Source organism: Halyomorpha halys, unplaced genomic scaffold (genome assembly GCF_000696795.3).
Source record: "Halyomorpha halys isolate HHAL.00 unplaced genomic scaffold, Hhal_1.1 Scaffold311.1, whole genome shotgun sequence".
NCBI classification, from domain to species: Eukaryota; Metazoa; Arthropoda; class Insecta; order Hemiptera; family Pentatomidae; genus Halyomorpha; species Halyomorpha halys.
In genome coordinates this window covers 565,022-576,909 of record NW_027106659.1, presented here as the reverse complement: position 1 = coordinate 576,909, position 11,888 = coordinate 565,022, and the positions used below count along the sequence as shown (strand labels likewise).

At 31.5% G+C, this 11,888-nt stretch overlaps 1 protein-coding gene across 4 annotated transcripts in view; it reads right to left on the bottom strand.

Moving 5' to 3' along the window:
- The window catches only part of LOC106681123 (serine/arginine repetitive matrix protein 2), a 47,059-nt gene that overhangs the window by 26,107 nt on the left and 9,064 nt on the right, over positions 1-11,888 (bottom strand). For all 4 annotated transcript variants that reach the window (XM_014421285.3, XM_014421283.3, XM_014421284.3 and 1 more), the window contains exons 5-7: positions 10,643-10,921; positions 5,110-8,821; positions 3,255-3,326 (exon numbers count right to left, since the gene is read on the bottom strand). In XM_014421285.3, coding sequence (XP_014276771.1) covers positions 3,255-3,326; positions 5,110-8,821; positions 10,643-10,921 — 4,063 coding nt within the window. The remainder of the gene's footprint in view (positions 1-3,254; positions 3,327-5,109; positions 8,822-10,642; positions 10,922-11,888) is intronic.

Sequence of the window (11,888 nt, the reverse complement as noted above, 5' to 3'; positions counted from 1 at the left end):
AAAATATATAAAGTAGAAGATTGGTGTTTTATAGTTTTTAATATTGTTATAGGTTTTTGTAGTACATGAATATGGGACGGTGTGTCCCGAAACGTTGTACAATGTTAATGAGTGAATAAATAATAATTTATTGAAAATGATGGAAGTAATTATAAACCTCAAAAAATTATAAAAAAACTAAACTATTTTATGTTTATAGAATTATCTTAAAATTTATGGATAATAATTTATTTAGAAAAGAAATAATATACCTATCTAAAAAATGTTTAAAAAAAAAATTCAATTTATTGAACCACCCTATAATAATAAATTTCGAAAAACGTACCTTAAACTATATCGTGCCATATCTGTTTAATCGCTTACGACAAGGACTAATAAATAAATCAACCAAAAAAATAAAAAATAAATATTTAACTGTGTACTTTGTTACTTCTATGATTCCCAATAATAGATTTTGATTTACCAAATTACCATATCTGCACGTATTTTTTCTTAAATCTACATAATTTATTTATTATATAACAGAATTAGCAATGTATACATGTGCTTAGTAATAGTAATGTATAATAGTGCTTAGTAAGATTATTGAATCCTTATTTGTATCACATTCATCTTGTTTTATTTTCATTATTATATTAATTCAATAATTGTAAATATGCAGCTTTATTTACTTCAAAATCCTTTCACTTGTTTTTATTTTTTACTTTATTTTCATTTTAGTAGTTGTTAATTAAATTATTAGTTGTATCACTTGAGATCAATTCATATCGTACTCATCTAGCTTAAAAATTGTATAGCCTCCACAAAACCCTAATAGTCAAAACTATAATATTTACATTTCATTTATATCAATCATTTTTATCTGCTATTTTGGCACCAACTGTTAGAAGTCATCTGGTCGGACCTTATTGGATATAATTTTTTAAATGAATATAATAAAAAAATAAATAGTGTTGAAAGACATGTAAGTAAAATATTAAGTAAGAGGAAAGAACAAATAATAAAACATGTATGAAAATTTAGTTAGTAAATATAAGAAAAAAATTCTTTAAAATAAAATAATGCAAAAAGTGAGAAATAAAACATACAGGAAGGTAATTAAACATGTAAGTAAAATAAAAGATACAAGTAAATAAAATAATAAAGGAATATCAATATTTTAATTTAATTTAATAATAATGAATAATTTAATTATTATTAAATTAAAATATTTATTTTTTATTACATTTTGTATATATATATTTACTAACTAAAGTTTCGCAAGTATTTTATTATTTATTCTACCCTCTTGCTTAATTTTTTTATTTCTTTTCTTATACAGCCTTTATCTTCTTATAATACTTAGTCTATATATGTCTTTCAATACCATGTTGAAACTATAATGTTAGTTTTTGTAGTGTATATATAGTTGACCGTAAAAAGTGATGTATAGGAAGATGGTCAGGGTTGCGGTCAAAGGAGAAACAAAAATAGTTTACAACTATTTATTTTCCGACGTTTCGCCCCACTTTGTAGGGCTTCATCAGGGCTAAAAAGATACAAAATGATACAATGATAAGAATAAAAATATTTTATTCTTATCATTGTATCTTATCTTTGTATCATTTTGTATCTTTTTAGCCCTGATGAAGCCCTACAAAGTGGGGCGAAACGTCGGAAAATAAATAGTTGTAAACTATTTTTGTTTCTCCTTTGACCGCAACCCTGACCATCTTCCTATACAGGAAAATAAATAGTTGTAAACTATTTTTGTTTCTCCTTTGACCGCAACCCTGACCATCTTCCTATACATATAATGTTAGTTTGTTTTCTTATTTTCTAATCATTCTGTTATTTCTCTATTTTATCTTGTTTTTTGTTCTTAGCACTTATGCAGGCCTGAAATTCTGGCCGAAATCTTGGCACTAATAAATAAGTTTTTGCTTATTTATGTTCTACACTTATCACAACCCTAATCATCTCCTCCTCCTCCTTTATATAATCCACGGTCAACAATCTACTCATTATTATTATTCAAATGTAAGAATCAACTCAAGTAACAACCGTAACATATCAATATTTGGCAAAAACAAATAAAGGAAACTACTCTTTACATCAATTATAGAATAAAAATGTCAAACTACAAAAAAGTTTCTGCAATAAGAATATTAAATACAGGGTAAGATTAATATGCTTCTTTTTATATATATCTAACATAATTAGTTTCACAAAAGAGTTTACAATTTTAAAAAATAGGTACAGCAGGCAATAAAATTTTTGTTTTAAAATTTCAAATTAAAGGTGAATATCTCCAAAGCACATTTTTAAATTTCCAATCAATAGACAAGTAGTTGTGAAATCAAAAGTGAAAATTTTAACAGTTTCGATATCGGGTAATTTAATTTCTATGAAAGTGTTCAATTAGAAATACACAATAACTATTGTATAAATCATTTGATTCTGTAAAACTGATTTAATTAATAGAAGAAATATGCATAATACAAATTATATTGGTGAAACTCTTTTCTTTTCTTTTTTTCTTTGTGTTTTAAATAAATTGATATAAAGAGTATTTTTTTATTTTTACTTATACTTTTTTAATTTTAACAAATTAAATCATCACTTATTACTGGGGATGTAAAAAGGAAACAAAAGTGTAGCCGTCCTAAATACAGATAGTGACGAGAAATCTTATTAGACTAATAGCACTGATGAAAAAAAACCGACTTTTTAAAAAAAAAAATTAATTTTGTAAAACTTCAAACGGTCAAATCTCCAAAAAAATATTTATGTACATTCATATTGTTGAATTTTTTTACACTATTTTTCTTAATACTATTTAATCTGAACTTTTCAGTAATCTGAACAACCTCCCATCAGCAATTAGTTTGGATTACCGAGATTACACTCTATATATAAAATTTTAAACTAATTACTAAAAATTGTGTGTGGCCATTTGCATCCAACAATATGAAGTTGACGTATTACATAGCTACTCAAGCTTTTTATTGAAGGGTTACTGTACCGTTCCTATGGATCAAAGGAAGACATAATAAGCGTAGAGTTTTCCACATTTAATAGCCTATATAATGAAAAAATAATTGTTTAAACTAGACTAGCAGTTTCTGAACTCAGCGCGTTCAAACAAACTCTTCAGCTTTATGCATTAGAATAAAAACTCGATAATTTTAGTAATGCTAAATTATTTTATAAATTTTATTAATAACATTCATAAAAATATATGATTACAACTAAAAAATATTAATAACAATTACTTTAGGCGGAGGAGCTGAAAATATTGGTTCAACTGGTATCTCAGTTGGCACTACTTGAAGAACATTTCCGACCTGAAAGAAAAAATAAAAATTAATAACCCTTTAACATAAAGATATATGGAATGTATAGAAAGGGAAAGTATTGCAAAATCGTATAAAACTTCTAATTTGAGTTTTTGACAGAAATACAATGTTTGAGTCAAAATAATAAAGTCTTGCAAAATGGTCTGAGTGTGTAACAGTCTAGCTCTAAAATGGTAAGTCTTACGAAACTAAAATTACATATCTAAGATAGAGCAATGGCCGCACATTTATACCAATGGGTCTGCGTCAGGTATTAACAAGGGAGCTGGAGCAGGTGTTTACTCAAGGAACCTTCAACTGTCTTCCCTTTGAAGCTGGATGTGAAAATTATGGTGGAAAAATGCAGACTATTTTTACCGTCCTAGAAGCCACTATTGACAGCGATGACAATACTATAATCTTCAGCGACTCCCAAGCCATAATAAAAAAAATTATCAACACCTGGGCCCTGTTTCATAATGAAAGCTAATAGTATTGGTTCATAATTCAAGTATATTTATATTCTATAATAATTATATTCTTTCATAAGGAGGACTATTAGTGATATTACAGGAGTTAAAAAGTACTAAAGTACAAGTTACTATTGTACAAGTCAGTGTAATTGTATTAAGTTAAATTGACAAGACTAATAGTATTAGTTTGTACTTTATTATGCAACAGGGCCCTGGTATTGCAGATTCACTCACTGAAGAATAAGTGCAGAAACACGGCAGTTATTTTGAGGAAAAGAGGAAGGATACTAGGCCATGTTGGTATAAATGGTAATGAACAAGCAGACAAGTTGGCCAAGCTCAGTTGTGCGGAGAACCAGCCTGTTCAACCACTTTCCTACAGAACAGTAAAATCAATAAGTTCTTATTGTAAGGACAGGACAAGCGTTAGACACAAAGTTCAGGCGGAAGGAAAGAAGTGGGAGAGCCTACTGCATAAGGATAAACAAATCCCTGCCAATCTTAGCAGAGTTCTGCTTGTTTCTGCCTGACATGATCCGCTTCAAAACCACCTCTATCGAATAGGCATCGCAAATCCACCGACATGCCCTCTATGCAATATCAGTGATATGGATGGAGACATTATTTTAATGTGTATTGGTCTAAAAAATATTCAACAGTATGCAAACCAACTCAGGGAAAACATAAACTTATATTATATAAATAAACTTTGTAGAACTTCGTCAGCGCTGTTTCAGTTGAGATCTTTCGAAAAATCTTAACTGAAAGAGCCATGATGAAACTCTACAAGTGAGGCAAAACGTCGCCAAATAAATAGTTGTTAACTATCTTTTGTTTTCTTGTGACCTCATCCCTGACCATCTTCTTCATAATTTGAATTAATAAAGTTAATTATTTATATATATAAAAGAAAAACTGTTTATCTATTTTTCCTTTTCTCCCTCAAATACCCTTCACTCCCTCATTTCAACATTTTTTTTAAACGACAATTAAAGGTACTCTTGAAGATACTATGCCACTAAGTAGATATGAATTTTTGCAGCTCAAAATTATGACTTTTTATTTTGATGACTTTTATGAGATTTTAACGATGATGCCCATAAGTGTGGTATAAATATGCTCTCTTAATTCTATTACCAATGTCTAAATATGACATTGTTAAAGGAAGAAAGAAGAAAAAAAAGAAAACTACAAATTCTAATTTTAAATCTAAACAATTTTTTTTTTTTTAATTTAGAGGACCTCACATTTTATACTAATTTAATAATTCAAAAAAACATTTATGGCTATCATGATATAATATCTGAAAGTGACGATACCTGAACCAATTTGTTGGGAAGCTGTGGTGGATGAAGAGAAGGATTCCAATCAGGCGGTAAGCGTGGCGGTGGTTGAGAATTAACATTATACTGCTGATGTGGAAAATAGCCAACTTGATCAGCAACTGTCGGAGGAGGATAATAGAAGTTGTGAAAGGTAGGTATGTTTTGTGGTTGTTGTTCTGGTTCAATATTCGTATTGTTATGACCAAGTTCGATCTTTAACCTCTCATCTAGAGACATCCTCTTAGGAGAAGGAGGCTCCTTGACCAATTCGGAATCACTTATAGTAGAGTCGGCAAGACTCGTCTGATAGTCACTAGCTGCGTCAGCTTGAGGTCCTTCGTAATCCCATTTTGGGAAATGTTCATTTTCAACTACCGCTCTTTTCTCAGGTCCTTTATCTTCTTCCCATTTCCACTTCTCTTCTCGGGAGGGAGAATTGGAATATGCCTGATGTTTTATAGGAGATTTTCTCAAATAACGTCCAGAATACTTACGTTCTGGGCTTGGAGGTGACCTACGCCTATAAGGAGAGCCAGGGCGTTTTCTGTCCGGCGAGACTCTTCTCCTCAATGGAGAAGATCTTCTTGGCGAGTAAGGAGACCTTCTACGATCAGGAGATGATCTTTTCCATGGCAATGGTGACCTCCTTGGAGAATACCTTCTATTAGGGGATTCTTTACGGTTTTCAGGTGTACGCTTTCTCAAAGGAGACTCCTTTCTTCGAGGTGAACGGAATGGGGAATCCCGTAAAATGGGCGACTTTTTCCTCTTAGGAGATTCCTTGCGGGAAGATGGAGAATACTTTCGTTCAGGTGAATCCCAATCAGAAAGCGATTCTTTTTTCTTAGGTGAAGAATTATATGAATCTTTTATTTCATCTAAATTCACTTCACTTTTATTCCAAGAAGAATCGAATGTAGTTGATGGTTCAGTAGGCAAATCATGATTAATTACATTAGACTCAGTTCTTAAAGACTTTTCAAACATTTTCCTCTGTTCTCCTTCTTGAGAAGATGATCTACGCAATGACTTGATTTGAGGCGAAACCTTTCTCCAACTAGGTGAATATTCACGATGCGGCGAGTCTCGTCTACTCCTCCTTTCCTTTGAACGAGATCTTTTCCTAAAATCTCTTCTCCTGTCTCTTGAAAATCTGCCCCTGTCTCTTGGACTCCAGACTCTTTCTCTTCTTCTCCTATCTCTTTCTGAAGAATGAGATCTTTCCCTTCTTCTTTTCTTATCATTTGCTACAGGACTCCGACTATCCTCTTTTCTCGTCTTTCCCTTAATTTTCTCTAAGAATTCTGGAACATTCGCAACTGACTGGCAGCTGGAAACTTTTCTTTCTGAATTATCAGCCTTTTCCGCTACTGGATTAATTAGTAGAGAACGTTCAGCAACATCTCCAATACAATCTCTTTCTTCACTTTTTAATGCTTCTTGATCCCAACGAGATTTCTTGGACTGCGGTGAAGAAGAATCCAGAACTACATTAGATGGTTTTGGATCCGTATTACCGCCATCTAAATCAGGAACAGAAACTTGATTATCGACAATTTCATTGGTAACGTGGGAGGAATTGACACTTTCTTGAGTATAATTGTCCTCTTTAGTTTCGACTGCTCCGCTTGAAGATAGTAAGCTAGCATCATTTGTTTCTGATACAGTCGAAAGTGGAAAAGGTGTTTTATCAGCTTCTGAATCTGAATCTTCTGTAGAAAATATACTAATGGGTTTCAATTTCATAACTTGTTTACCAAAAGTAAGTCTAGCAACTGGGGACTTGCCAACCAGAACAACATTTTTTTTTTTAATATCAGACTGATGAGGCTGCTGATTCGGTGAAGAGGGCAATTGCAGAATATTACGAAAGGAAGTAGGAGCCTCAGACGGTGCTTCAATTGGTGGAGGTAATGGAATATCGAGCATTCTTGCTTCTTCACTAGCCGAATTCACACCAAAACTTACTAAATGTGAAGTTTCGTCTAATGTAGATCCTCCTCCCGAAGCATTATTAGTTAAGAAACCTTCATATTCTTCTTCATCTTCATCCTCTGCTGTAGGGCTGTACTTCTCGAGAGATTTCAAAGCGGACTCTTCTCCTGATTGCGGTAAGACCCTACTGTTTGTGCTTTCATTTTCTTCTTTTAATTCCTCTTTGGAATCGCTATGAGATAAATTTTCAACACAATTTTGGACCGGACTTTCGAGAGCATTACTCACGTCAGAAGTACAATTATGAGACTCCTGAAACATATCTATATTGAAATGCCTCTTTCCTTCAGGAGGTTTAGCTGAATCGTTTTCAAGAACATCTCGCTCCTTAGGCAAATTGCTGACTGATTCTTCCCCACTGTTCCAATGAAGAGAATTGTTTGTATCTTTTTGTTCACTGCTGAGGACAGGTTCAGAAGTAATAGATTTTAAAGATGAATTTGATAAAGAGCTACCACCATCGTCAGATGTTCTTGAATGAGGTGAACTGTCTCTAGGTTCGTATACTTCATCTTCATTTATTTTTTCCTCACCAATAACAATAGAAGCATCTCCAACTTCACCTTTACATGGTAGAGATTCTTTGTCAGTTTCAACATGTTCTGCGAATTGTTTCTTAGGGCTGCCAGTAAGGTTCTTTATACCACAAGCTTCAGATTCGTTATCTGACTTTTCGCTACCTTCTTTAACCAAATCGTCCTTCCTTTTCTTTTTCTTTTTCAATAATGCTTTTTCATCTTCATTTTCTAATTTAGTGATCTTTTTACTTTTATTTTTTTCACTTAAAATAATTTTTTTCTTAGATACGCGTTTCCTTCTCAATTTCTTTTTAACCTTTCCTTCGAAAGATTGGCTGTCACTTGAGGTTGTCGAACCACTCGAACTGGTACTAGTGGAAGATTCCGATGAACTGTCATTAGATGAAGATGTAGAAGCAGAAGATGACGATGAGCTGGAACTACTGGAGCTACTGGAACTGCTGCTACTACTACTAGTTGTAGAACTACTGTCGCTACTGCTAGAACTGGACCTGCTAGAACTACTTGAAGATTCTGAGCTAGAAGAATCAGATGAGTGACTCCTTTTCTTAGTTTTTTTTTTTACTTTCTTCCTTTTATCCTTCTGTAGTTTTTTATCTTTGAGTTTCTTTCGATCCTCAACTCCTAGCTTTTTTTTTGTTATGATAGCAGTACTTTCCGAAAAAATTTCTTTTCCATCAGAAATTTCTGACCAAATTTCATTAGTTCGAGCAGTTGCTTGAGAAGCTCCTTTATCGTCTGTGTTGGGTCCTATCGTTTTAATGAACTGTTCATATTCAGATGCTAAATTTTCTTCATTTTTGCTGCCTTCGTTACCCGCAGAGGATGCTCTATCAACAATTGCATCTACCATTTCAGTATCGCTCATCTCGCTACTATAACTTTTTTCAACATCAGAATTAGGCCCTTCACTGGAAGGAACCATACTGTCCGACAGCGACTTGGTACTATTTATATCAAACTCTTGAGATTTATTTAATAAACTAAAATCGCTCAATTCATTGAAATGCCCATCAGAAGCAGGTAAATTTGGCTCAAATATATTATCAGTATTGTTATTTATTTTTATATCATTTCTCTGTTCAACGAGGTTATTACTAGGAGATTCATGGATAAGAAATACATCTCGTTTCCACCAGGAGCGACTTGATTCGGGGTTTCTCTCATTGAATCTGAAAAAATAAAACACTAGATATAAAATAGCAAAGTTACAATTAATCCTAGCATATACATTATTTCTGTTGAATATACCGCTTTAGCAGATGAAATACGGAAACAATTAGCAGAAGAAACATATCATAAACAGAGTAAACCCCAGGAGGGCTTCTGAAACCACAGGATTTACTCGGGTAAATTCTGATTCTAATTTTTTCTGTTATTATAGCAACGCACCTGTTTCAAGAGTTATCATTCTGTACAACAAAAGTAAGGGTCATCCTTCTAGGAAAATTCATTATCTTGTACTGCTTCTTAAAAATTTATGTTTATTTAAGTTTATATTCTTTTATTTTTATTTATTTTATTTTATCTATAATTATATTCTTTTATTCATTACTGAACCTAAAGTAAGGATTTCATGTTACCAGACTATTTTAGGAATAAATTTTGTTTAATTTAATAATGTGTTTTTATTTTATTTTATAAATAAATACATTCAGAGGAGCTACCTGCATACACAGTGTGCAATCATCTTATTTGTACAATAGGAGTTTGATTTCAAGCGTATTTGTACAAAGCGTTTGATTTCTATTGCAAACATGTTTTTTTTTAATCAAAAATGGCCAATATAAAGCAAAAACAAATTTTTGGATTCTGCGGATGGTCTCCAAAAATATGTGCTGTCTCGAATGGGTTAAAACACTATATTAAGGTCTTGACAATAAAAAAATGTCCTTTTACTGCGATGCTGTCATTTAGTTAAAAATAATGTAAAACTGTTGTAAAATTATTTATTATTATACTGTTTATAATAAAAAATCGTGGTGCAATGTAGTCCATATGATTTTCCTCAATCATTTTTAGTGAAATTTATTAATCAAAAATGAATCCCAACTAAATGAAACTAGAAAAACTAACAATGAAAATAAAGTTGTTAATTAATTTATTTTAAATAATTAATAATGTCAAAGGAAATATGTACATTCCAAAAGTTAAACTAATTAATAATTAAAATTTTCCACCAGATCAGCTAGTAAAAATACTACCAAGACATATTATAAATAATACATAAGTCTTTAGACACTGCTAAAACATCACTATATTTCACAAGAATGAAAAATACATGTATTGTTAAAGCAACATTAAATTAATAATGTTATAATTTTTAATAGTTTAGTCAATTTGTGAAATAGATTTATTTTGACTATAAGGCATTTGTTTACTAAAAGAAAGTGAAGTGATTGTAAACAAAAGCAGTGCGATCTTTTGGCGGGAAAGGATAGGCAATCCCCGATAGGTAACAATGACGGCATTGTGTGCAGTTTTAGTTTTCCCCGCAGCTTCACAGGCTCTATTGTCAGAACGTAGACGACTTTTGGCCAAGCCACTTCACTCGCACAGGGGCCCCTATTCTGCGTGCTTCCAGAACCTCTCAACAGGTGAGATTAGATATAAACATTTACGCACATTTGCTCAAGACACATTCACGAAACTTTTCTTTTGTTCTTTATTATAAAATTAGTTGTAAAGTATTAAGTTGTTCTTCCTTTTTTTATTAATGCATAAAATTAATTTGTTTTACAATTCTTTAGTTTCGTTTTTATATATATTCATTATACTTTCTTTCTTTATAGTATATACAATTTATTTGTTAAATATAGACTTGAATCATTTATATGTAATTAATCTTTCCAGCCCAAAAATAATTTTCCCAGCGCATATTCTGCCTGGCAAGAGGAAAGTCTTTGAGGCTCTCAGTTCAGGTAACATGTATAATATAAATAATAAAAAGTAAAAAATATATATATAAACAGAAATATTACAGTTATTCTTACTTGTTTAGACAGCTAGAAGATAAAAACTTCTTAATGATAGCATATATATTATCCGGTAATGTACTGAACATTTCTTTCCTTGATATATAACGTCTTGTATCATACTTTGGATTGACACAGTAGCTCAAAGGTGGCCAAGTATTAGTATAACGGATGGCCCAACTTGGAAATTCAATATCTTCGTTATTTACACCACTAATGACCAATGGTTTTTTTAAAATCATGGGAGTGTCTAATAGATTGAACCGCTTGGAGCCTTCTCTCTCATGTTCATGTGACCTAAAATCACAAAAAATTAATAACAATAAAGAAAATAAAATTAAATAAGCTATACTGACTTGCATAATATGAGGAACGTTTAGTGAGAGAGGAGAGGGTGCGTTGTATTGGATTAATTTCTTCCCTGTGAGTTGTGGACTTTTATTTTATGACTAAAGACATTATATTTAATAACAATAAACATAATTTAATCGGTTATTCCTGAAATGACATGTGTAAAAATAATGTCATTTATAAAATAATCATTGCCACATTTAAATAATAATCTTGATCTGGTATCAATGTGGCACATTTTACGGTGTAGAGAGGAATTACTCAATTCAAGAGTAAAAAATAAGTGTAAATGCAAGATAGTATCGATAACTCCCCGGTATGTAACTCCGAAGAAAATGAAGTTACCATTCATTTCTTTGGAACCTGTTACAAGTATAATGAAGTTAGAATAAAATATTTTGGGCAGCGAACCTACTCTCCAGAACTATTATTCAGTTTATTAAAAGGCTCTAATTAGAAAGCTCTTAGTAACTATTTACAATGGGCAACACTGGAAGCTCAGTTGGTTAACAAGTGAGGGATACAGTTTGATATTATTGTTTATTAAAAATAATAAAAATTGATTATATTATAAATTATGGACTAGTTGATTTTTTAAAGCACATAACTTATTTTTTTAAAAAGTTTTCTTATTAATGAGTTTGACAGATGGATATTTGTTCCATTACCTATGTGATCTAAATTATTTAAGATCAATTTTTTTTTCTTTTTATAAATTAATACATAATATGCATTCATGAATGAATGAGGAGAAGATGGTTGGGGGTGCGGTCAATGAAACACAAATAAGTATGACTAACTTATTTTAATGTGCCGACGTTTCGGCTAGAGTTTCTAGCCTTCTTCAGGGCTAAAAACAAAACAAGATAACAACCACAGTAAGTATAGAAAAATAAAAAAGAAAGTATAAACA